Source organism: Heterocephalus glaber, unplaced genomic scaffold, assembly GCF_053883595.1.
Source record: "Heterocephalus glaber isolate CG9 unplaced genomic scaffold, H.glaber_assembly_v1.0 deba00000818, whole genome shotgun sequence".
NCBI lineage: Eukaryota > Metazoa > Chordata > Mammalia > Rodentia > Bathyergidae > Heterocephalus > Heterocephalus glaber.
In genome coordinates this window covers 7,350,171-7,378,046 of record NW_028258164.1, presented here as the reverse complement: position 1 = coordinate 7,378,046, position 27,876 = coordinate 7,350,171, and the positions used below count along the sequence as shown (strand labels likewise).

The 27,876-nt window shown below is 38.8% G+C and overlaps 1 protein-coding gene and 1 gene segment (V, D, J or C); both read right to left on the bottom strand.

The window, feature by feature from the left end:
• Positions 1-25,665, bottom strand: part of LOC101714129 (T cell receptor beta constant 1) — a 197,134-nt gene extending 171,469 nt beyond the window's left edge. For 3 of the 5 annotated variants that reach the window (XR_015449851.1, XR_015449850.1, XM_087207603.1), the window contains exons 1-2: positions 25,187-25,665; positions 24,781-25,087 (exon numbers count right to left, since the gene is read on the bottom strand). Coding sequence is in view for 1 of the 5 variants with exons in the window: in XM_087207603.1 (XP_087063729.1) it covers positions 24,781-25,087; positions 25,187-25,313 (434 nt within the window). In the remaining 4 variants the exon portion in view is untranslated. The remainder of the gene's footprint in view (positions 1-24,780; positions 25,088-25,186) is intronic. The other 2 variants (XR_015449870.1, XR_015449865.1) reach the window with 1 other exon arrangement.
• Positions 1-27,876, bottom strand: part of LOC101709223 (T cell receptor beta constant 1-like) — a 225,627-nt gene that overhangs the window by 179,665 nt on the left and 18,086 nt on the right.

The window sequence follows — 27,876 nt, the reverse complement described above, 5'->3', positions numbered from 1 at the left end:
TATGTAAAAGGACAAGTGACTTGACTGCAACTCAGTTTCCTCACCCATAAAATGGGTGAGATTATAATTGTGCTTGTTAATGAGGTGGTTGTAAAACCTATGTGAACTATAATATAAGGAAATAACACCTGATACCTAGTAAGCAATAAGTGCTAGTATGTATTAGTGTGTAAGTGCTAGTTGTCTGTCTCATCATTAATATAATTAAAGAAAACAATTTGTGGAAGCTCTTTTGTAATAGGCCTTATAGTTTTCCTAGACTGCCTTTCTTTATTTGACATGAAAATATTGTATGGTTGGATAATCTTATCACTTTTTGTATTTTTTTGCTTTATTACAAAGTCCCATTCTCACTGAGGGATTTTTTTTTAGTAGTGCTGAGAATTAAACCCAAGGCCTTCCCACTGAGCTATATAGCTACCTCCTTTTTTTAAATTCATGAAGTTTAATGGTACATTTTAGGTATATAATATGATGACATTCATTATTGGGAATTTGTATCTCTACATGATGTACCTTGGTTTTTTTTTTTTTTTCCAATTACTCTGCCCTCCCTTCAACCCCTCCTCCCCTCCCTATTTACAAAGACTTTCTGTTTTTTCCTTTTCCATACTTATTCCTTTCCCTTCATTACTTTACTCCTCCAAATTCCCCTTCCCCTTTGGACCTTTTCTTTCTATTTCACATTATCTATTATACATTTTGATCCTCATTTACACTTTCAGTCTCTCACACCAGGGAAACTATTTGGTATTTGCACGTGTGTCCTATTTATTTCACTTAAGAGTATGGCCTCAATGTGCATCCATTTAGCTATAAATGTCTCTAGTTTCTTATTCTTTATGGGTGAGTAGTACTCCATTTTATTTAAAAAACCACATCTTCTTTATGCAGTCACCAGTTGATGGGCAATTAAGCTGTTTTAAAGTTTTAGGTATTACAAACTGTGCCACTTTAAATATGGGTGCTCATATATCGCTGTGGTATGATTATTTTAATTCTTTTGGGAAGATACTCAGCAGGGGAATATCTGGGTCAAATGGGATCTCTAATATTAATTTTTTGAGGTACCTCCATACTGATTTCCACAGTGGTTGCACCAGTCTACACTCCCACCAACAGTGAAGAAGAGTTCCTTTTTCCCCACAAACCTGCCAGCATTTATTATTGATTTGTTCATAGCAGCCATTCTTTCTGGAGTAAGGTGGAATTTCAGCATTGTTTTCATTTGCATCTCTTGAATGACCAGTGATGTTGAACATTTTTCCTATGTTTATTTGCTGATTTTACTTCTTTGAGAAATGTTTGTTCATTTCAGATGCCTATTTTTGGATTGAGTCTTTAAATTTGGGAGGTCTGATTTTTTAAAGTTCTTTATATATTCTAGATAGTAGACATTTGTCTGAGGAACAGCTGATAAAATTTTTTTCCCACATTGTGGGTTGTCTCTTCAGTCTGCTGGTGGTTTCTCTTGCTGTAAAGAAGCTTTTTAATAAGATGAGATCCCAGTTGTTGATTCTTTGTGCTAGTCCATGTGCAACTGAGGTTTTGTTCTTGAAGTCTTTTCCTACGCCAATATCTTCAAGAGTTGTACCTAACCTCTCTTCTAGCAAGTTTAGTATTTCTGTTTTAATACTTAGATCTTTGATCCATTTTGATTTTAGTTTAGTGCATCATGAGAGATATAGATCTAGTTTTAATCTTTGGCAAGTTGAAACCCAGTTTTTCCAGCACCATTTATTAAAGAGGCTATCTTTCCTCCAGTGAGGGTGTTTGACTCCTTTGTCAAAGATGAGGTGGGTGAGTGTGTCTGGAGTTGTTTCTGCATCTTCTAATCTGTTCCACTGGTCCTCATGTCTGTTTCTTTGCCAGTACCATGTTGTTGGTTTGTGTGTTTTATCATGGTAGCTTTGTAGCATAGTTTCAAGTTGAGGATTGTGATACCCCCTGTTTTGTCTTTGTTGCCTAGAATTTTTTTTGCTATTCTAGGTCTCTTTTTGTTCCAAATGAATTTTTAGATTGTTTTCTTAAGTTCTATAAAACATGGTGTTGGAATTTCAATTGGGATTGCATTGAATCTACATAGCAATTTTGGAAGTATGGCCATTTTCACTATATTGGTTCTTCCTACCCAGGAGCAAGGAGTGCCTTTCCATTTTCTGATATCCTCTTTGATCTCTTTTTTCAGAATACTGCAGTTTTCAGAGTAGAGGTATTTTATTTCTTTCATTAGATTGATAACTATGTATTTCATTCTTTTTTGAATGCTATTGTGAAAGGAGTTGTTTCTCCAGTTCCTTTCTCAGTGAGTCTGTTGACCCCTTTTTAATTTTTTTTTAATTTTGAGGAAGGTCTTGCTAAGTCACAAGTTGTTCAGGCTGACCTTAACCTTTCAATTATCCTACCCTAGGCTTTCATAATGCTGGAATTACAGGCAGCTTCCACTAAGGCTGGTTTCACTCAGAGATATTAATTACAAGAGAATATTTTAGTATGTATAACCTCCAGTGTTAGCTCACTAGATTTAGTATTTCTTGCTTGGCTCTTGTTTAATTTAGTCAAGGAACACAGAATATCCCATCCAACTCTCTCCTGTGGCTTTCCTTGTAAATGTTCTCTGAAGCACTCTGGTACCTCAATAGTATTATAGATGACTCCAAGATCTTCACCTCCAAACATATTCCATCTTCAATATCATTTCTTTATTTACTTATGGTTTCTATTTGGCCATACCAACATTACCTCCAATGCCAGACATGAGCAAATTAAGGTATAATTTTTTCCCCAAAATGTTTTTTCTCCTAAGAGAGTTTCATCTTTAGGCTTTGGTGCTTTCCTTCCCCAATGAGTGAGCTGAGATAGTCCCTCCGGGTCTAGGCCCAAAACAAGTAGATTCTTGTAGAATATTAAGTACTCTAAGAGTTCATTGAATACCTGAGATTTGAGTGCTTGTGATACGGAATGTTCATAATCCTTCATATGATTTCTCATCTATTTCTAAGCCTCAGGGGAGGGGAGGGGAGGATGGGCAGAGGAGAAGGAGGGAAGAGGGAAAGAGAGAGAGAGAGAGGGAGGGAAGAAGGAAGTTGTTTCTATTTGTCTGGATCCTCACAGTGATCCTGGGGAAACATCACCACCTGAATTTCAGACACATGTAACCACCTTTCCACTCTTGGCATAACTGTCAGTGGTTTTTCTAGGTTTATGCCCAACTCTGTCTACAAATTAAAAAATTATAGCCTTAAATGGACTTCCTTGTTGTGAGAAGCAAAGGGTGGTTCTAGAGTAAGCCCCTGGGTCTGAGCAGAGAGCAGGTACCACTGCAGCTCTGTGTCTCTGCTGCTGGAACACAGGTACACCCCTGAGTCCTCCAGGCCAGGCAAGCAGATGTCAAGGGAGAAGTGTTAGGCCATCTGGACTGGAAGTTATCTGAAGTGTCTTTTGTCTTGTTCAAGTCTTTAAGAGTAGTAAAAAAGCAACTTTGGTCCTTGGTTGGGCTTCTTTTGGTACCAGTACATGGGATAATGATTCAGATACTGACTCAGGGTCACTGGTTTTCCCAGCTTGGTAAGCTATCTTCATGACCACAGCACCCACAGGACCTGCAGAAGATGCAGAGTGGGTTGAGAAGGAGACTGATGGTGCCACCATGAAGTCAATAAAGAGAACTGAGTGGAGGACAAGTTGCTTCTGCGAGAGACTTCCTTTCTGTTAAGGACTTGCCTGCTCCAAGGAGACAAAAGATCACACTGTGAAGCCCAGGACCCATGAAAGGACCAGAATAGAAATGGGACATCTGCTTGCTCTGGGCTCTGACCCCTGGGTTAAGAGGTGGGATGGGATGTCTGGGTCTTTGGTGTCTGAAAGATCTGCCTGTGACTTCAGCACAGCAGGGTTCACTGCTCATTGTGGTATTATACACAGCTTTCTACTGCCAAGGAAGTCCAAGCCTGGCTGCACCAGGTACAAAGCACATTATTTATCCTCTGTATCATTTGTTTCCACTTTGGTACAGTTCTCCCTGATTGTTACCACCTCTCTCTGCCCCATGTTCATCTGGCCTTTCCACCTTGCTCTCAGCTTCTCACATCCTACAAGGCTCTTTAGCTGTTCCTCCATGCATGGATAGCTTTTGGTAAAGTCTCACAAACCTGTTGTGATCATGGCTTTGTATTTTGCTACTCACATCTGCAAATTGTCTTCACCTTAATATGGAAATTGAAACCAGGAATTCCTCCATTTCCACTTTTTTAGAGCGTGTTACAGAAACTCTACAACTTTTGGCTTATCTATGACACCATAATGCCTCCTAGTGGTTAGCAGAAAATTATCTATAAGACACTCTTACACAGAGTCAAAGAAATCATGTGTGAGATGGAAGCACATAACAACCTAGATAAGTATTTAGCCCCTATTCTGCTGTTACCAGATCTGTAGGCCATAGAACACCACAGCACCATGGGGATGAAGTGGCAAAGGCTTCTATGTCCTCTTTTGTTTCCTTAAACTTGAATCGACACACATTCATTGTAGATGAATCTGCTTCTTCTGTTAGCATGCCTAGTATGCCTTAAAATGCTAGAAGGAATAGACAAAAATGTTACCCTGAATACCCATTTGCTATTTAGGTCTGGAAATTCTGTATACAGTTTTTTATGGCATAGGTTTTTTCTTCCACATACTATCCATTTTCTTTTTGCATCTTTTTAAAACACCTCCCTCCTGGAGGTCTGTAGTGTATCCTAAATCTGGCAATTTCCAAATTCATGTACTGCTTTAGAATATAACAATTCTTTCCTAGAGTTTGAGAAAGTCTTGAGGATCTTAATATAGCTGGCAAGGCAAATTCATTTGCTGTCTTTCTGCCCCATATATCCTACAATAATCCTCTCCTATTCAAGGTCTTTGTGTAAATCTTATCCTTTAATCCTGATTCATTCTTGTTTTGTTACAGGCTTGATGGGCTCAGAGATTGATGTTAATAAATATGTAGAGAATTTGTGGGATAGTATGTGATAAGCAAATATCACCTCCATGGTCAGGTGTGAAGATTTGTGAGTACCTAGTTTGAGGTATTAAAAATTTTGGTGACATTCTATTTAAATATTTTTAGATCTAGATCTTATGTCCAGTTAAGATAAGATGATGTGAGGCTGGGGATTTATCTCAGTGGTTCTGCCGCCTGCCTCGAAGGACAAGGTCCTGAGTTCAATCACTGGTATCAAAAAAAAAAAAAAGATAAGATGATGTATTTTGAGTCAGGTCTTGGTAGCTGACATTTTAAAGTTTAATTAGTGAGGAAAGTGATACACACACACACACTTTGGACTGAGAGTAACTTAATCTGTGAATGTTCTGCAAGATGAGAAAATATTTCTAAAATTTTAATTTGATAAATGAGCAATGTCTTGCAATATGAGTAGTATGTGGTCAATGTCACATGATCACAACTGAGCCAGTGGTTGTTCCTCTCTCTCTCTCTCTCTCTCTCTCCCAGATAATAAGTGATCATCTCCCAACAGCAAGAGACTTTGGAAGAGATATCTTGTGCAGAGGAAGAGGAGAAAAAGGCAAGAAACCTCTCACTTCAAATGCGATTAGGGAGATTTGTAAAATGTGGGAAACAATGCAAATTTTGTAGAAAACACCACCCAAATAAGGCTGCAGCAGTGCAAACCATGAATCTGTTTAACAAGGATGCAATGTCACATTTCTGCAAAATCCTCAAAAGGAAGCAAAAGCAAGTGTCATTGAATAGATTTCTTACTAAAACTGCATGAAAATAAAAATATTCCATTGAGCCAGTAGATAGCAATGATTCCATTAGTGATAGTGAAAGTCATCATACACAACAACCCTCCTCTCTTGTCTCCCTCACACCAGCCACAAAGGTTTTCAAAGGTAGGTGCAAGTTAATTTGTTTATTTTTCTTTATATTTTGTATTTTCTTTATTGTTTTATATTGCATTACAGTATTGGATTCATTTTTGTATGAATATTTTGGGGTTTTAGAATGAATCATCTGAATTTGCATTATTTCTTTTGAGGAATAATTCTTTGTGAGGTTTTTTTTGTTGTTGTTATCTTAGGGTCTTCAGTCAGAAATGGCTTTTCTAGAAACACAGAAACATGGATACTCGATCCCTTTGTATAAACTTTTATTCTTATAGTTGTGTCTTTTTCGGATAAGTAAAAGTGAGTTTCAAAATGTGATTAGGTGCTATAAAAATCAACTTCTATTTACACTGTGCCAATTTTTTAAAAAATATGAGCACTTAGAGGAACAGATTAACAGTGGTAAATAGGGTTTGAATCCATCCTGATTCAGCTGCCATGCAAAATGCTACTTGAGAAGAGGGTCCTCTGTCCATCCTGTCTCACAGGCATCATCTGAAGCTTGGCTACTTGCTGTCGCCCATGGGCCAGTATTTTTGGCCTCATTGGAATCTTAATGAAAATGCAGGGCCAGGGATTTAGCTCAGTGGCTCCAGCATCTGCCTCACAAGCACAAGGCCCCAAGTTTGATCCCCAGTACCAAAAAAAAAAAAGCAGAGAATCTTGAGCTCTACCTTTGACTGACTAGGTCAGAATCACGTTTTCTCAAGATCATGATCTATACATGTACATTAGCACATTCACGTTGGGGCTGTAATTCATACCTTGCTTCCAGGCAACTCTAATTTAAATTCCATCATCTGATGTTAAATAGCTACTCACCACCAGTGGCTCAAGGAACCCAGTGGGACAAGACAGTGAGAACATGTTAGTCTGAGAATCACTGGACTAAAGATACATGCACAGATTGGAGAATCTTAAGCAGAAGCAAATGTTAAGGGCATTTTATGAGAAATGATATAATATTGGTTTAGAAGAATTAACTGCATGGGACGGATGCTAAGTACATCTTGTGTTGTTGTTGCTGTTGTTGTTGTTGTTCCTAAGAGGGATAATTAGAAGTTGACCGTGAGAAGTTTTCTGGATTTTCTGCTGGAATCTGTTTATTTCACCACTGACTTAGATGAGAGGAGCTTAGGGGGCATCCATTTTAAGTATATGGTAGTGATCCATGACTCTATTTTTGGTGGGTTAAGAACTTCATAGAAGATGCATTATTATAAAAGTATCAGTTTTTCACATATTGATACATATATATATATATACAATTCTTAGGAAATTTCAATCAAAATCAGATCAGATAAATGCAGTGACAGTTTTAATAAACATATAAAATTGGGATCATAACATAACAAGATATAAAATCTTATTTGTAGGCATAGGCACAGTATTAAACAGTGAGGGCTCTCAGAAGCTGGAGATGGCTGTTTCTATGGCTTGTTCCCATGGCCTGGGATCTCACCTGACTTCCCTGAAAGTGAGGGGCTCGTTATATCAACATGACTGCAGCTCATTATGGCTCACCAGTGGAAAAGCACTGCCTGTTCTCATTAGGGAAAGCGTGGCCCCTCCACACAGTCACTTTGGTCAGGACCACCTGCACCTGTCTCACCATCCCAGCAGTCTCCTGCTGAGTCCACTGGTGGCCACCACTTCAGAATAATGACAGTGACAAACACGAGGAAATAGTCACAGACTCTCAATTCTGTCTCTTACAGTCAGATGTTCTATGTTCCTGATTGTAGCCCTTTAAATCTAAACATTCACAGTCTTTTAGAGATTCTTATAGAGATACCTAGATGATTCTTGCAATCTACTCAGGATGTGGCATCAAGTGGTGTCCAGTGTAGTAGACTTTATCATAACTGCCATACGTCATGCGTCCAGGTTTTAGATGCATTTCCCATCGCAGTGAGTAAGAGAATCTATTGATTGAAATGGCAATATAAAGGTTAAGGGCAGCAAGAGAAGAACATATGTCAAGGCCTCCTTTCTTCTCATCCCACAGAGAAGTGTGCTGGGTCCAGGTTTCTGGCAGGTCAGCAGTATCTATCTGTCTTCTAGGGACAGGATTTCCTCTAACCTCCATGGAGTTTCCTATATAGGGGTGAACATATGGGCTGCTTAACACTGGATCTTCTGGGTCTGTAGGTGCCCAATATTTGCATGCATTGCCTTTCTTGATTGTTCTTGTCTAAGCATAGCTTTTACCATTTCCTAGAAAAGGTAAGTAATTTAAGAACTTCATTTCTATTTACTCCCCAAATCTTTCATTTTAGCATTGTTCATTATTTATAGTTATTTTAAGGATTCCGTAAAAAGACATATTTTAGGCTTAATTAAAATAGAAATTTGTGATTTGAGTGGGCTTGAAAGTTCTGGGAAAATGTCATACAATATGGTGACTATACCTACTAAAAGTGTACTGTATATTTGAAATTCGTGAAGAAAGCAAATCTTAAGCATTCCCATAAGAAATAAAAGAGAAAGAAAATGGTAACTATGTGAGAGGATGTGTATGTAAATTAGCTCAAGAGTGATAATCATTTTACATGTATGCTGTTATGGCTCAGATCTGGGGTGTCCCCCCAACCCTTATGTGATAGGAAGGTGGTTGGGTCATGGGGCACTGTATTTATCAGAAGATTCATTCTAACTTCCTGACTGCCATAATGTAAGAGCTTTTCTCCACTATTCCCCTCTGTCATGCTATTTCTGTCTTGGAGCTGTAACTTAGAGCCAAAATAACCCCTCTCTTCCTTAAGTTGTAGATGCCAAGTATTTTGTCCCATTGATGAGAAAGTGACCAAGACATATACATATATCAAAACATCACCTGTACACCTTAAATTTATGGCATTCTTATCTGTCAGTCATACTTCAATAAAGTTGGGATATTAAAAAATGATACATTTAATGATGTCTGAGCTAGCAGAACTATAAAAGAACTTATCTGTGTAAGACAGAACATTAGTCATCCATAGTCTGCAATGTCAAAGTTCTTAATTAAATTTCTACTTGCTCTGCCTTGGAACTCTGGCAATTTGCCCACTGAGAATTTGATTTGCATGGCAGCTGTTGCTGTCAAATGTAATGGAGAGATTAAAAAGTGGAAAGATAAATTGATAATTTAGTTACTTATTATGCCCTTCAGTTACATAACACAATAAAAGACAAAACACTAGTGAATTCCTTAGCTGTAATTTTGAATAAAAACTGATATTCAAGATGAGAGTCTGTTTCAGAAATCAATTCATTTTTGTACTTCTTATTCTAAAGAAAATGATGGACAAGTTATAGTTGAGATATGTGTTTGTAGTATCTGTGACAGAAATGTATCTATTCACATTACATATCCACAAAGAAAGAGTACCAACTGTCCAAAATTTTTGTCCTTGACAATCAGAAAAGGAAATGCAATTTGAATGGTTTGGTTTGGAAAAATGGAAATCTAAGCCAACTTGTAATCATGGGAAATGAATTCAATGATGATTATAGGTGCTAAGCATGATCAGTCTAAGGATGATAACAATTATTATTAAGGTGTATTTCAGGATTGCTTATAAAAACCTCGCCAAAACAGGGGAGCAATATCTGAATCCAGATATTAAAAAATAAAAGAAAGTTTTTACCTCAAAGTGAATGTATTATACCTGTGAGCCCCATTAAGAACTACATAGCATGGTCGCTGCAGTTAAAAATGACCTCAAAAGTGTTCTGGATTGGCTAACATTCAGCTACATATGGTACCACCACAACTTTTACATTCAAAAATCAGACTCCATGTACACAGGAAAGTTAATTTTAATCCCTGATAATGGACTCCACTATTCCACATGAAAATAATATTTTTTAAACTACTTGGCAATTCCCATAAGCAGGACAAATGTACCCTAAGGCTTTCACCACCATCTTCCCTGTCATCATCGTCACCCTTTCCATTGTGAAACCTAGAAAGTAGCGGAAAATGCATTTTTGATTCATTACTTTTATTTCAATCCAGGGGACTTTTTATCTTATTCTAAGAAAGGACGTGAAGATCTAGGCCCATGATTAAAGTCAATTAATTACCAGAGAAGCAAGGTGGGCAAGAAGGCTGCTGTGCACTGCACAAGGGCAATGTGCATTCAAAAAACTCAGAGATGCATAGACAAGAGTCCTGTATAAGGAACTGCAGAAAGCTCTCAAGTCAAAAATACCATCATCCAAATGTTTTTAAATATCCTTATACTCAAGTAATTAATTTTATTTCTTCTCCCCTTCTCTTCTTTAGGGAAGGAAGCAAAGGAAAAGGCTTCTGTCAGGGCTCCTGTGAGTTGAGATGGGCAGGGATGTGGGTTTGCACAGGTAGTGCACAGCTCAACAATATGTCTTTGCTTTTGGCATAGAAGTAAGCACAGGAGTCCTCCAGCTGTCAGCTGGCCCTCAAGGTGGATATGTTTCTTCAGTTCCCTTAAGTGAGAATTGATTTGGGGGTATCCCTGACTCAAATATATATATTACAAATTATATCTGATGCTCCATTTCTTTCCCCATAACACATCCATGTCAAAAAGGAGTATCAAGTCCAGAAATCAGGTCACATCCAAGAGTCACAGCTTGGTCCTTCTCTAGGACCCTGGGGCTAAGAAACTGAGTGATTCCAGCTGCTCTGCATTCTGTAGAAGGTGAGAAAAACACAATGCATGACAAGAATAAGCTGAGAGAAGATAACATATAAATGTTTCAATTTCTAAGGACACATGTGATTACAGGAGACAGAAGGTCACAAAGTCAAAAATCCTAGAAATTGTAGCAGCATCCAGATATGAATTCTTTTGCAAATCAGGGAGTTTGTATGCAGGAGCAGAAATAAAACAAATCTTTGCCCTTGGCCCTGAAAGGTGTGGCCTTCAGTGACATCAGCATGTTAGCCAATGTCCACCTCCTCAGTCACTGCCTCAAGAGAAATGAAAGCAAAAAAGAGAGAGCAAATTCTATGAAGAAATTTTCCTTGGGGGGTGTGATGGAGTAGAATGTTGCCAATTAAATCTACCTGTTCATGTGTGTGAATAGGTATCAATATCATATATCCTGATTCTGATGTCTGGATCTTTCCCCATCCTACCCGGTACTATCTCCTTCTCGTGTATCGTGTTCTGGAAGATATGGGGCTTTTCAACCTAAGGTGGGTACTGTTGCTTTATTTGGTTTCTTATGATCAACATCTGTTATTTCCCAAATTTATTTTCCCATTCTGTCTTAAACACACTCCATCCAAGTTTTTGTCCTCAACACTCTAAAACTGAGCATGCTCTAAACACAGAAAATTATCCTCGCCTCTGCTGTACCAGCTGCCTTCTGGTTGATTTGGCTGAAAATCTGAGAGTTGTCCTTGAATCCATGTTTGCCATTTCACTCTGTAGCTAATCCACTGAGGAAACTCAACTTGGTCTATTATCAAACCATACCCAGAATCCATCCATTTGTCATCACCTTCACTGCAAACATACTGGACCAGACCACCACCATCTTTTACATGGTCCTTCTATACATTCTTAACTGGAATCCTTGCTTTCATCTTGCTTCCAAGATAGCTTTTGAACATGTCACTCTTCTGCTCCAAATCTTCTACTAATTCCCAATTTTATTCAGAAAGTGAAATCAAAGCACTTAAGGCTTACAATGTCTCATATGATCCACTCTCTAACTTAATTCCCAACCACTAACTCCTTTTGTTTTCCAGTCATCCTAGCCTTTTTGTTAGTCTTTGAATATTCTTTAGTGACTTTTGACCAGCTGTTCCATTACAGTGGATAACTTTCCCTAGACCTCTGAATGACTTTCTCCATCATGTCCTTGATATCTTTGCTCAAAGATTTAACATTCCACTGCTCCTTACTCAGATAATCCTGATCCCATTACTTTAGTCAGCATTACCTTTTTTCTTTATAGCAGATAGCATCTTCTAACAAACTATTTACTTTATTTATTCATTACAATTGTGCTTTGTTTTACATGTCTCTCATCCAACGAAGTATGGCATTATGAAGGCATAAGCCTTTGTCTACTTTTAATTTCCATTGTATGTTAAGAAAAAAAACAATGCCTGGAACTCTTGGAGAGAAGGCAGAGCTGGAATGGAATCTTGAAAGAGAATAGGATTCTCAATGGCCCATGACATGCTCTAGACATGGGGAACTTAGGATCTCAGAGTCATTTTTTCTCATTATAATTTAAGATATGTGTTAGATAAAAACATGAGAGTAAGGTTTATGAACAATGATATAAGGACTTGAGTTTCTTGAGCTTTAGATCAAATTTACTGGAGATACTGGGAGGCATTAATTTCTACTGGCTTCTATGAAAATTGACAAAGATCATGACTTTTAACAGAATAAATTTATTCTTTCACAAAGAGAAAAATCAATATCACTGACCTGAATTCAAGGTGTCATTCAGCTTATGATCCCTCTAACGGCTCTAGGAGAGAATAATTTCTCTGATTCTTCCAGCTTCTGGAGCTGCAATGACCCTTGGCTTGTGACTCTTTCACTCCAGTCTGCCTCTGTAGTCACATTGCCCATTGCCACCTCCACTTCTCCCTCTCCCCTCCTCCTCCACCTTCTTCTTCTTCCCTTTCCTCTCTCTCTCTCTCTCTCTCTCTCCCTCTCTGTAAAATCTCCTTCTTATAAAGAAAAATTGATCACATTTAGTGCTTATCTGCATAATATGAAATGATATCCTTATTGCAAGATCCTTAAATTTAAAACATCTGTAAACTTCACTTTTGTCATATGGGATGATAGTCATAGATTTCAGGGATTAGGATATAGATATATTTTGAGGAAGAGACATTATTCAGCCTGCATTTGATGTCACTGGCCTTTTTGGAAATCCTCACAGGTTTTTTCCTGCAATAGTAATACATCAAATTTGTTCTTCTGTACATACACCTGTAATTGGTATTGCCCTTATCTTTAAGCTTCAACATTTGTCTACTCACTCAAACTAGCTATGGTGGAATCTGTGACCCAAGTGTGCTTGGGAGTTTAACACAGCAGAATAAAAATAGGGAGCTCTCAGCTTAGAAAAGCATCAGAGAAACTCCAGTGGTAGCCTTCTGCTCAGCTTGCCTTGTGGCACCTGGAGTTTAGGATTTAGTGATTTGGAGATCAAGAAGAAAGTAGAGCAGATTCTACCGTAGGTCATGAGGGTGCTCCGAGCCAGGGCAGCAAGCATAATTAACAGCAATGTCACAAGCTGACTTGGAATGGACTCAGGAGATTCAGAGCTGAAGAGCTTGTATCTCATGAGTCATAAAGATAGTCCACAGTTCTGCTATACCTTCTCTCGACATCTGTTAATGTTAATGTCATACATAACTATGACATAATTGTCAAAACTAAGAATCTGACACTGGTACAACTTGAGTCAGATTTCCTATACTTTTTCTAATAACCTCCTTTTTTTGGCCTACTGTGTCATCCAGGATCCCACAGGTGTGAGATCTCCGTAGTGTTTTCCAATGTGCAACAGCTTTACAATCTTTCCTTTTTTTTAAATCACCTTGACACTTTTGAAAGTCATTGGTCAGGTATTTTGTAGAATGCTTTTCTTCTTGGGTTTCCTCATACTTTATCATGTTTAGACTGGGATTATAGAGTTAGATGAAGAAACAGAGGGAAGCAATAACAGGATAACATCAAAGCACAACTTAAGCCACATTGCTTCATAGCAGAATACACATGAGATTAATATGAGTTATTATGAGTTGCATATATTATTAACCTTGGTCACCTGGTTACCATTTCCCTTTCCTTAGTCTGTCCATAGAGGCAAGCCACTAAGTCCAGAGGAGGGGCCTGAAGCTTTACCTTGTAGAGGGAAAAATATCAAAGAATATGTGGACATGTTAAAACTATCATGGGTCAATATTTGGACAATAACTCTTCAAAGCTGTGCAAATATTACATTTATTCTAAAAGTTTCACCCGTTAATTTTGGTATTAATCATTGGATCCTACATGCAGCAATTATTACAGTGGTGTCTCTAATGGTAATTTTTCTATTTTCCATTATTTCTTCTACATATATAATTTAGAATTTTTCAGTGGGAGGTTTGTCCCTTCTCCCTATTTATATATTTAATCATTTAATTATTAATATAAATTTGTGGATTTCTTTTATTCCTCACACTATAATCCAGTACCACCATTATTTATTTTGCTGCTCAAATTTTATCAGTCTTGATAATTGGAAGCTCTTTCAGAGTGGTTATTCTGTCCTTTTGAGATGCTTTATCCTTTTTTCCTTTCCTTTTCTTTCTTTTTTCTTTCTTAACTACTTCTTTTATCAGGAGTTATCTTACCTTTTTTCTCTCCTGGAGTCCTAGGATCCCCACTAGTCCCTATAACTAGAGCATAATCTGAGTATGAGGGTACTGTTGGTAATGGTATTCTCAGTAGACACATCTGTAAAATCTATGAATGTAAAGTAACCGACTATACATTAGTATGTATATTTATTTCTATATTTATATATTTAAGAATAACTTCATATTGATATCTACATTGAATACTCTTGTACCCTACAAATATTCTTGAGCTTTGCTCCTGTATTTAAGTTACTTGAGAATAGTGATCTTTTGAGTTCTTGCTTTTAAACTGTGCTAGATGAACTCAGAAAAAAATTAGTGAACTTATAACTTGCTTTGTCTCTAAGGAAAACTATTAAAGAACTGTAGTCATTTTCCATGAATTATTAAATTTCTCTTTTTTTCTAGAAGGAAAAGCATTACTCCTGCTCCTTTGTGAGCTCTGAATATTGTTCCCTCTTTTGAGTTGAATGGTTCTTTCTCCAAACTCAAGGACTTTCTTTCTCATACATGTGCAGAATAAAATATAGCCAAAGAGTGAAAGGAGTCCTTTCTGAAGATGCCCGGAACTCTATCTGTGGAGCAATCGCCTTCCCAGGTCTTTGCCCTATGAATTTAGCTACTTTGACTTTTGTTTCTAGCTCTAAGACTGTAAGATCACCAATCTCTGCTTGGGTTCCCCCTCTGTAGCTCATAGCTTGGAATCCCCCTCCAGGTACCAGGGTAGGGTGGTCCTAGCGCTTAGCTTGGTTATTTTCCATCTCTGAAGGATCACTGTCTTTTGTAGCCTGTTTCCAATCCTGACAACTGTTTTTCACATATTTTGTCTGTCTCTTTCTAAAAGTTTTTCCAAGAAGAAGGCTAAATCTGATTGCTGTTAATCCATCTTGGTTGGACTATAATTTCACTCCAGAACTGATAGGGAAAAGTTTTAGATAACTAAGTAGATTGAATATTAAGGTAGTTGTAGAAGGAAAATGAGTAATGTGTTCCTTTCAGCTGCTGCAGCTCAACATTACCAAATGCTGGTGTTAAGAAATGTAGATAAACTGGATAGAGCTTATAATAGATAGAAGAATTATCCTTAAGTAAACAGAGGGAGGAATGATAAGGAAAAGGTTTAGATAACCTAGTAGTTTGAATATTAAGATAGTTGTAGAAGCAAAACAAGTAATGTGTTCCTTTAAGATTTACTTTTCCTAACTCTTGTTGCTTAAGGTGACTTTAAGGTGAAGGTGGTCATCTGACTCTTTTATCAGTAACTTCATTAACCTAACAAAGTTGCAATGGCTGGGTGAATTTACAATGTATATTTGCCTATCTTGTGTCTGTGACTTGTAAATAGGAACTGGAATTGTATTTACACATCAAAGACCACTAGGGATGAGATAATGGCTAAAAAGCATATAAAAAGGAAATGCTGAACAAAGGGGTGCCTGGATACTAACCAGACTGGTTTCTGGTGGTCCTGCCTGCTTGTAAGTATAACTTTTATTATTTTCCCTGAATTCTGTGTCTCTGTGTATTTCTTTCCGAGATTTCCAGAGCAGAACCATAATTTCTTATTATTGAGGTCCTCCAGAATTTCAGTGGTTATGGACCTTCGATCAGATTCTGAACATGTGGTTTCCATTCCTCACAAAGAGTATAAAATTTCATTTGATACACACATGTGAAACACCTTGAATTTATCTCTGTTGTGATTCAAAGGTCCAATCAAACATTCAATATTTTAATGACATTTTTAGGTCTTTGGTTGTAATACCTTTAGTCTACAAAGAATGGGTACATTTTGGGGCTCCAGCATCAATGCAAGAAATGTAATTCTAGCTCCTTTGTGTCACATCTTTTATACAGGCATTAAACCCATAGTGCCAATAGGGAGGCCCGTATCAGGTCTGAAAGTATGTAGGTCATTATGATTTTAACCTTGCCTATTACTCTGCCGCTAAGCTCCCTCTTTTATGCATAGTGAATTTCTTCCCCCATCCCCCTGGATTACCTGTATGTTATTGTTTTTGTTTAAAGTTTTGGTAGTGAGGAGTTTTCCAAATTTAAAAGGAAAAATGAATAAATTAGGACAGGCTAATCATCTCCTTTCTGCTCTTTCTATATTCCTTCTCTCTCTCCAGAAAATCAGTAGTATATTTTACAATTTTCTCCTTCCTTACACAAACATACAGAAATTTATATGAACTTAAACTGGAACTTTTATTACTTTTCATAATATTTTCATTAATTGTGTTAGCAAATTATTTTCCCCTTGATAGTTTATCTTTTCTTTTGAGTCAAGGTCTTGTTATGTAGTCCAGGCTGGCCTTGAACTCACTATGTACCCCTGGCTAGCCATGAACTTGTGGCTATCCTCCTGCCTCAGCCTCCTGAGTGCTGGGATTACAAGGGTGTGTCACCACACCTGGTGATAGTTTATCTTGATCATCCCTACAAGTGAATAAATAAATATGGCTATTTTTCTTTCCTTTATTTTCTTTGTGCATAAAACTTGAAACATGCACATAAATGAGATAAGATCATACATTCAGTGTGCATAATTTTTAATATTTTATAACTGTCAAAACTTTAACTATAGTTGATGGATGCAACCAACAGGCTCATTCAAAAACACCAAGTTCTTTTAATAAAAGTATATAATTTCCTATGTATCTTTGGCTTTGTAGACCTCAAGCCATACTCCATAGCTATAATACTGCTTGGCAAAGGACATTTTAGGCTCATTGTGCCATGCAAAAGAGCACGGAGTAGGAGCATTATTTTCCAGGTAAGAAACATAAAAGGGAAAAGTGATACAGTTTGAAAGCATGTACAAGAATTTTATAATTTTCTTAGACCACGGAATCTAAAGAGGATAAGGAGGGATTTAAATATATTGTGAGGTGATACACAGTGCAGTTTACAGGAGATGTCAATTAGTGTCCTAATGGAACGAAGAATTGCTGCAGAAGTAGTATCAAAGATGGAAAAGAAGGAAGAAGACAGTAGAATGTTTAAGAGAGTTACTCTGGAGGTTGTTCAAATCACATGAGTCTAAAATATAAGAATGGAAATGAGTGTCTGAGCAGGACTAGAGGAAGTGATCATTGGAAGTGAACAGTGAAGAACCTGAGAAGCCAAGTACCATCTAGATTTTGGAACCCATCAAAGAAGCTGAGAGTTTTAAGGCAGAAGAGACAAGAAATGGTGGAGAAGCCATAACAGAAAGCAAAAGGGAGAGGTAGCTATCCTCAGTCTTGGATTCAGTCACTCTTTCAAGAAAGGTGTGAGACACCCCAGGAGCCAGTCTCCCTGCATTGCTTACCCCCAAGAGTTTCTGTTGTGATACTTCTTTGCAGTATGCTTCTGCCTTGCCTCCAAACAGATACAACACCAAACCTACTTCCTTCCTGTGATGGGGAGGAGCCTAAACAACTTCTGAGAGCTCAGGGAGATGGACAGAGAAGGGGAAGTACAAGGGTTTCTGCACAGGCAGGGTGTGATCCTGCAGCGCTGTGGCTAAGCTGCTGGCACAGAAATACATAGCTGAGTCCTTGGATTCTGCCCGCTCGATCTTCAGGGTGGAGAAGGATGCATCAGACATCACAGCTGAAAACCGCTCCTTGGGCATCCCTGAATCATCTATGGATTGCTGGTTATTAAAGTAAATCAGCAGTTTCAGTCCTTGCCCCATGAACTGTCTGTACCAGAAAAGTGCAGTGTGGCTTGACATAGGCTTATAGGTCAAATTTATTCTTTGTCCCTTCCCTGTCACCACATGCTTTGGTGTCTGGGTGACTCCAGCATCTGTAGGTTGTAAGAAGAGACAGAATTAGGGATCAGAATAAGGAACATAATTGGAATCATAAATGTCAATGTCCAAACATGCAGATTCTTTATTTCTGGGCACTCACCTACTCCTAGGACACAGAGGACAGCACAACAAAGGAGCCTGGTGACCATGGCAGGTGGTGGCAGGAGGAGGCCACACCCTCCCTCACAGGCCCCTGTGTGCATGAGCATTGTGACTGAGCAGTGTGACCTCTTGTCTCGCCACATGGAGGGTGGCTTGGGAGGGACATCACTGCCTGTGTCATGACTCAAAGGACTTCCTTCTAAAGGGGAGCACTGATCCTCTACCAAACATTGACTGAAATAAACCCGAACTGCTCCAATTGTGGCTGTTTTCTTCACAGACTCCAAAACCTCCCTCAACTGCCACCTCTCATAGCACCGGCACCGTGGGGACTGTGAAATACCTCATTTCCCCCTCAACCTTCCCTGACATATGACATATGAAACTGCCTGCTGGACACTTCCACTCAGGCCATTAGCACCTTAAATTCTGAACATTAATAAATTGGTTTCTAAATCTCAAGAAATTCATTATCCCTCTCAGTGATGAGGCTTACCTCTCAGACAGACAAAAACAAAATAATGCTTTGTTTAGTTATGCCTTGCTTTGAATCACTCCTAGAAACATTTGGATGTGGATGCTCATCAAGAAGAAGAAAAAACTTGCCCTGGGAAGAGATGAGACTGTAGAAATTTTATTTCTAGTGGCTACAGATCGATGCCCTTGGGCTGATCCTAGTCCACAGCAAAGTGCAATGTCAAAATTCTCTTGTTCCTTCAGGCACTGGTGTGGACTGAACAGGGACAAATTGGGCTTTAACTTTCCATAGAGAAACTCAATAAAGCATTGTGCAGTGAGTTCAAGTCCTCTTCAATGATTAATATCTCACTCTCTGTGTAGTAAGGTAACTGGCACTATAGTTAACTCTATCTGGTGAGAATTTGAAAGCTGTCCTAGTTCTTAGGCTACCAGCAGTAATAACTTTCTGTTCACAGAGGTCATAGAACACATTAGCTCCATGTCTTTGCTGCTGGCACACAGACACAATTTTCTAGTCCGCGGAACTGGGGAGTATGTCAAGACAGCAGAAAAAAATATGTGAGTGCCTGACTTGGAAGTTAAACAGTGAAAGTTTCATAATCATAGAGAATTCAAAGTGCCTATTCTGTCCTGATCTAGTGTACAATCAATCATGTCCCCGAGTGTGTGGATGTCTATGTATGCTCACATTTTGGTCCCTGTAATAACATCTCTTCAAACGTGATTTTTGGATTTGTGGGATCCTGGGATACATCGATGAAGAAGGGAGAAGCTGGGTATAGGACCTGGTTGGTGGGAGATGTTACCACCAGCACAGAAAACACTCTCACTCAGGGCACAGAATTCTAGGATGGAGATTTCTCTTACCTACATCCAGGACTAATCCCCTCTAGGATATAAACAATTATAAAAGAAATAAATTGTGAGAATATAACAAGATCACCACATAACCATGGCATCTCTTTCAGTTACTGCTTCTCTAGAAACATCCCTGCCACCATGGCTGGCAACTAGAAGACACAAAATGGCTCACAACAGTATAGTAATTAAATAAGTCCAGGGCCACATGAAAATCTGAGAAGTGGCTTGCTATTCTGCTTTCTTTCCTGATCTACCTTCTCATCATAACAAAACAGACATCCATGGCAATTTTAAATGACATCCTAATGAACCACACATAATAAAACACATTCAGAGATGCCCCAAATCTGAACATGTACTACTTCTATTTTTAAAAATTCCCTGTAAAGCCCAAGGAAAGTCAATCTAAATCATCAGTTTTATTTCATCACTTCAACCTCTTTTCTCAGATCTGATATAGTCCAGTCTTTAAATAGTATTTATTTCCATTACAATTTCTTATTTCTAATGTAATCCCACACATTTTATTTCCTTCTCCTATTATGTAATGTTTTAAGAAAGATTAAGCTGAATTTTTAAATGTTTCAAGTGCTTTTTAAGTTTGCCTTATTCATTCTATACCAACTAGAAGCATTAGAAATATTCACTGATATTGAATAACAACTTTCATTCTATGCTTGCATTTGACCCGGGCCATTAATCATCCTAATCTATTCTGCTAGACTTTATTTTTATGATATTCCATAGGGAGATATATGAAATTAAAGAAATTTGTCTAGGTCTTCTTAAATAAGCTCTATTAAAACAAGTATTTGCATATCTTCAATTTCCTGTTTCGTGCAATTCTATCTACAAGGGTTTCTCTACCTTGTTTTTGCTTGCTTCCTCTTTAATATGCCCCATCTTACATTAGACTTTCTTAGAAGTAATAATTTTAACAATTAATCAGGCTGGCTTTTTAACGGCAAAAATTGTAGCTGAAGATCATGTAATAGTACGAGTATTTTCATTGATCTCTGTAGGTATCCTCTGTCAAAACTGTCCCAATAATACATAACTCTCCTTATAGTCATAATTTTCAGAGCCATTCCCCTATAGACTTCTAAATCTTGTCTTCCTCTTGGGAATCCCTTCTGGGTACTGGTGAGATCCTTCAGTTTTTCTTCTAAAGGAATTTCTGTGGTCTGCAGTAATATTGTCTGCCTTGGTGAAAACCACATTAAATTTCTCTCTTTTCTGCTGTTACTTCTAAGAACTTTTCATCCTACATGCATTCCCTGTTCTCCTTATACTCTGTTTTTTCTGGACCTGAGACTCTTCCTTTACTTTCACGTGAGGATACTAAGTCTTCTAAGATGCTAGTACTTCTCCTGTGGAAATTGTTTTCTTTAATGAAGCTATATTATTTGTTCTTGCTTGAAATGAATTTTTAAAATTTCATCCCATATTTCTTGTGTTTGAGCCCCTCTGTTCTCCATTTTTTAGCAATCTAATGTTGAGAAAATTACACATTTTCAGTTTTCCCCTCCACAAAATGACTAAACATTTTTAGCAAATAGTGAAATCTCCAAGACATAGTAAGTAAGAGCCATATAAGTTCTTTCTCTTATAAATAGTCTTCCTATGTTCTTGTCCTTATAGTAACAAGGAATAATCACTTCAAACCACTGTGGTGTCTCCTCTATTCTCTCTGCAGATTTAAATTCCCTGTGACATGGCACTCAAAGCACAGACATTCTATTAATTAGCCTTTAAACTTTTACAATAATTGTGTTGATTGATTTTGCATTTCAGTTTGTACATGATCTGATTTCTTTTGCCTTAAGAGTTCTCTTCACTACTTTTTTCTTCAACTCAAAGAGCCTGACCAATTATGTTTATTACCATTCACTCTAAATTATTTCTATTTGAGAGTTCACTGTTACTGATGGTTTATTCTCTTTGACTTCTTGGACAGTCTTAGAAATAGAAATTCTCCCATGACAATTCACCCGATGAGGCAATTTCAATGAATATTTTCTCACTGTCCGAAAATCTCAATAACCTTGTATTTTTTTTTAACTTCTTACCAGTGAACAGGGAGGTTGTAATCATCTAGGATTCAGAAAATATCCAAACAAGAGCAGTGGCCATGGTATAGCTCTGTATATTCTGGAGGACCCATAAGCCTGAAACTGCATTGTTAAGGCTTAACTCTAAAATTCCCTCAGAAGTTTTACATGTTTAGAGTCGGGGCTTTTAAAAGGTTTTTGAATAATGGGGATTAATTTATTGATGACTTATAGGTCAATGTGTTGTTAGCAAGTGGGGCCTGGTCACTGGAGGTGTGACTGGGAAGGCTGTGCTCTTATCCCGAGCAGCTCCTCCTCCTCCCCTTCCCGCTCCCCCTCCTCCTCCTCTCATCCTCTTCTTCCTTCTTCTCTTCTCTTCTCTTCTCTTCTCCTCTCCTCTCTTCCCTTCCCTTCCCTTCCCTCCCCCCCTCTCATTTCTGGGTGACAATGGGCGAGCAGCTGTCCTCCACCATGCTTTGCTGCCATGCTGTTTCTGCCTTCCATCCAGCCAGCTATGACTAAACTCTCTGAAACCATGAGCCAAAATGAACCTCTCCTCCTTTAAGTTTCAGGTGTTGGGTATTTTGTCCCAGCAATGGAAGTGACTAATATATACATTATCAAAGTTACATATTCTGCATTTGAATTGAGGAAGTGGAGATGTTAATAGGCCTGTTCCTAGTCCCAAATACATCTATTGGATATTATTTATGAATAATTAGAATACTGCAAAAAGGCTTGCCTTTTTCAAATATGAAGCAATTAGACTTTTGAATTACATTTATTGGAAAGGAACATTATGGAATTTGTACTTATGTATCCAAGAATGATCAGTGTTAGAGAATCAGCCTCAGTAATAGCTAATGACCATGCTTGAGACTCATGCAGAGGTATCATAAATAGTTCATAATACTTGCTACTCAAGCAGAAACTGCAGATAATGTCCAACAAACCTTCCTACAAACCTACTGACTTTAAGCAACCATTCAGACTTATTATGAGTTATTACTAATAAGTCTATGGGACAGTCCTGTGAATCTTGGCTCTCTGTTTAGATAATTCTGTTTGGGGAAGGTGGTTTTCAAAGGCTTTCACGATTTTTGTGGTATCTATTTGTCATCCTCTTAACAGAGGCTTTCACAGAGCAAAGATTTTTAAATTTGATGGAGGAATTTTATCTTGAAATAGTCCAAGTGGTAGGGGTTGTGGAATTAAATAGAAATAAATCAGAGCTCAATGAATTTCCTGATCTCCAAAAGTATGTAAGAAATAATTCAATGAAAGTAATCCTGGTCCATCTACATAGTCATTCATTTACAAAATTGGTACCTATCATTTCCCATTGTGGGAAAAAAAGAGTCAGCAGAGCTGTTTGCTGCTTCATAGAGAAATAAAGAAGTCAATGGTATCTTGAGTAATTACAAGGATTAGACATGTTGAAAAAGATGGTGGAAATTGCAGGAGCAAGGGCATAGAGAGATATTTGTATAAAGACTTTTTGCAAGAAAATTAATTATATTTGATTATTAAGATAAATGTTGTGAAGCATCACATGGCCTAGACCTTTAAAAATTCACATACTATCCCAAAATGGGACTTTTATCTTGCAACCAGCACGAGTGAATGTATAAAAACTGGAAAGAATTCCTACATGGCTCATTTTATCACACTAGTAGAATAAATTAAGTCTCCATTACAGTAAAAGCAAAATCAAAGTGGGGAAATTGGGAAATGTTGGGAGGAGAAAAGAATGCAAAGCATCTGCACATATTTTTGCTGAGAAGCCTAGTGTGTGATCATCTCCTCATAGACCTGGCTGATAAGGAAAATGCTGTCTATGACACTCATCACAGAATAGCCATTCAAAACAACTTTGTCTTGCATTTGTTTCTTTAAATCTATTTATTTATTCATTCAAAACATAGGCTTTTGTTGCCTTCTGATTCCCAATGTTAGGATTTGTGGAGAATATTTCAAAGTTCCTACCCTTGGGAAGCTTCAGTTTAGGAGAGATGAACACTCATTCACTTATTCAGTACATATTTACTGTAATCATGGAAGAAAGTCTGAAAAGGATTGAAAGGAAAAACTCAGAAGTGAAGAAGTCATGAAATTGAATAGCCAATCAATGCATACATTACCCTGGTGATGATGTAGATATCAAAGGTGAAGATAGGGTTGGTAGTAGGCAGAAGGACTGAATGAGAAGAGAGATCTGATAGTAAGGAAATGAGTACAACAAAAAAGGCAGTATCCTAATGCCATAGTGCAAAGGAGCTGGGCTTTAAACTAGAAAGAAGTAAAATGACCTAGAAGCATTGGAAAGGATCCAGAACAAGGAATCTATTAAAGCCATATGCAGATAAAGACTGTGTTTCTTGATGTACCCACAAAAGAAACTGCTCTTCATTCTGTACTATTTTCACGCTGAAAGCCAGAGCACTTAAGTGACAAAAATAGGTCAATAAAAAAATGTAATTTGGCTTTGGCATATAAAATATGGCTCACATAAACCTGAATTGCCTTGGCCATTAAAATATAGGTATCTTTTGTACCAGTTCCCAAGGATACCCTGATAGGGTTGAGAAGCAATCAGTAGGTGAATCAGACTATAGAAAAGAGAAGTTAGAACTATTCAGAATAGATTACAATAGAAATTTCTGACACAAATCAGAAGGAAAGAGAATGGCTGTTAAGGACACAGGATCAAGAAGAAAAGAAGGCAAAGTAAAGAGGACAGGCCTTTGTGATTTGGGATGGACCAAGGTGGATCCTTACTGATTGTTCAGAGCAGGCAGCTCATCTTCCCAGAATATACATCAATTCTTTCACAGTCAGGAAATCTCACTGGGAAAGGGATTTGTTCACAGCTTAGAGTGAGGAGAGAATGGAGAGGCAGTGTAGGTCAGAAGTCACAGCCCTTATCAAGAGGTCCCACATTCAGCAGGTGATAACAACTACCGGAAGGAAGGGTGATTTACAGTGTGAAAGATTTATTTGACATGTGAACTTCGAGTCTGCAGACAATTTCCAAGATACCCCTGAAACTGATTTCTTGTTATTTCCTACCCAAAATTTCCTCCATTTTTATGTTATTATTTTCTTTGTCCTGTCCCCAACCCACGTATATCACATGGGGATGGAGGAGCAGGGAAGATTGTACTTAGGACTATGGGACTGGAGGGAGAAGGGGCACCCAGGGTTTCTGAGCTGGCAGGGGATGGTTCCACAATGCTGTGGCTAAGCTGCTGGCACAGAGATACACAGCTGAGTCACTGGGTTCTGCGGGCTGGATCTTCAGGATGGAGAACGATGCATTAGGCATCTGAGCTGTGAAGCGATCCTTCGGCATTTCCCCTTCGTTCATAAGAGTTAGGCTGCGAAAGTAAGTCAGCAATTCCAGTCTCCGCACCACAGTTTGTCTGTACCAGTAAAGGGCTTTGTGGTCTGAAATTGGCTCACATCTCAAAGTTACGGCTTGTCCTCTCTTGGTTACCTCTTGCTTGGGTGTCTGAGTGACCCCAGCATTTGTGTGCTCTGTAAAAGGAGAGAGAAGAGGGGGACAGAATAAGGAAGATGTAGGGAGTGATCAGTAGGGAACCCGGCATGAAGATGGCAACTATGCTAAGGACTCACTTGCCACCCAGACACACAGGGCCACACAGCAGAAGGTCTGGATGCCCATGGCCACGTGAGTAAGTGTGGAACATCCAGACCAGGGTCCTGTGAGCAGGCGCACAAAGTGAATTGTGGTGCACTTCATCCTTACAAGACGTGCCTGTCAGTGACATCATCAACTTGAAAGCTCCTTGCAGAAGAGGCTGTGTCTCTGGGAGACGAATCAGACAGGACTGAACTCTTCTGTAACTGATCTGAGGTTCAGATTCACCCCTCTGGAGGCTCTTGGCAGTTTGTTTGGCATTACCAATTCATAATGCTTTCTCTTCAGTATGCCTCATCAAAGAGCTTGCCAAATATTTTCATTGATACCTCAAATTCCAAGTATTTAAAGTTGAATTCACTGACTTACTACAAGCCAGCTTCTCCACATGCCCTCTTATTCCTCTCACTGGGGTCTTGATACTCCCAGTCATTAGTTCACACTCAAACCATCTGTCAATTAGTTGGGAGGTGACTTATAAGCTCTACAGGAAGAGCAAAGGTAGCAGCACATTGTGAGGGCACAGAGGTTGAAATGAGGCCCTGAGAACTGATTATATTAGAGCACTGCAGGGAAAGACCTCTCTGAGCATTTTAGAGCTGTATTAATTTCCCGGAACCCATGCACATACTCTCCCACATTCTTTGTCTCCATCCTGAAACAAGGAAACATTGTCTTTTTCTTAAAGATTAACAAGTCAAATGCTCCAGAATTGATTTGCAGCTTAATTTTAACCTCCAGCAAAGCTCTTTTTTCACTTTCTTCTTTTTCTTTTTGTGTTGCTGAGGGTCAAACCCAGGACCCCATGTGTGCTAGGCAAGTGTTTTACCATGGAACTACATCCTCAGCTCAAGTTCAACATTTCTTAGTTATTAACTCCTGGCCTTTCCCTTATAAGAAGAACCTGCAAACCACCTCTATCACTCCACCCTCATCACCCCATTTCCTCTCGGGATGGAGGTTATGGAGAGATGAAAGAGGGCTGTTTCTTCAGTTGGCTAGTTAGTAATTTGCTAGCAAAAAAGGAAGAGTGTAAGTCCATCCTTTCATTGTTGACATAGAAATACACTGCCCAGTCCTCTGAACCTGAGGACATCTACCACAGTTAAGCAAAAAGCACTCTGCAGTCTGGCTGGTGTTGCCTGAGACCTGGTTTCCCTTGAAGGCACTGTTTCTTCAGCCCAGAATGGAAGACTGTGGGCATCACTGTTTTTGAACAAATCATTTTTTATTTTCATTAGTAGGTGCCTAGGTGTAGTAGGTAGAATGATGGTCCTCCAGAGATATGCACATCTAATCCCTGGGGCCTGTGAATGTGTCCAGTTACCTGGCAAGAGGAAATTAAAGTCCTCAATGGAATTGAGATGCCTAGTCAGATCACTTTAATAGAGGGAGATTATTCTGAAATCTCCAAGTAGCTCTGATGGAATCACAACAGTCTTACAATGTAGAAGAAAAAGGAAGAAGAGTCAGGGTAATGCAGCATGATAAAAGACACAGCCACTCAAACAGTCATTGTTAACTATGAAGATGGAATGGGGTTATGAGCTAAGGTGCTAGTGATCTCTAAAAAGACAAGAAAATAGATTCTCCTCTCACCTACAAAAGCAGCCCAGCCAACATCTTGATTTTAGCCCAGTTATTCCCATTTTAAACTTTGGCCTCCATAATTATAAGATAATTAATCTGTGTGGCTTGAAGCAAGCAAGTTAGTGATAATTTGTTATAGCAGCAATGGAAATTTAATAAATAGTTGTATCCATAGAATTCACCAGTGAAAGGGGCAGAAGCTAAATACACAATACAAGTGGGAGGTAGATGCACCATTGCAAAGAATGAACTTGAAGCCAGGCCAAAGGAAGCTGGGCAAGAATTCCTAAATCTGCCAGGGGACACACAGGCACCTGGAGTGAATGGCGAGGTAAGGTGTAGATTGTGGCAACTTCCTGCTCACAGCTGAAGTCCTAGGGGGGAGAAGACTCTGCTATGCAGACCTGTCTGATGAGGCGACTTGCTGGTGATGTCGTTGTGATTGTCATCTCCCTGAACCCAGGGTCCCTGAAGTCCAGAGTAATGTACCCATTTTTCCAGCTCCATCCTCTGCATTCAACAGAACAGGCAGGGCTGGCTTGGCCTGATTTGAGGTCAGGCTCTCTCAGGTTTTTCCGAACACAAACTGCTTCTTCCTTTTCCAAACCCAGAATGCACAAGACGCACCTCCCGACTCCCTGTGCCTCACTTCTCAAGCAACCTCAGAGGTGTCCCCATAGCAATCTGACCCGCCACGCAGAGCCCAACACGAAGCTCAATCCAGAGCGAAACCACAACAGAGAAATGAGAGCTGTTCTCTAATTCCTTCATGCTGAGCCATCATTCAAGACATCTGCACACCAACTCCCTGAATCTAGGCCTAACCCCAGAGTTTCCCTTAACCATCCTGCAGGGAGCTCTCAGAGCCTCTCCAGACTCCTGACAAAAATGAAGCCGCAGTGCCTCCTAGTGGCCAGTACCCAGAAGCAGCGCAAATGTGCTGTATCTAGGACAGGGTAATTGTAATTTGCTTCAGCTAGTGAGGAGATACGAAATTTTATGATCAATGGTGTCAGGGAATCATTTATCAGTATTAATATTATTATGGCCTAGCATGGAACCACTTGGGAGATGC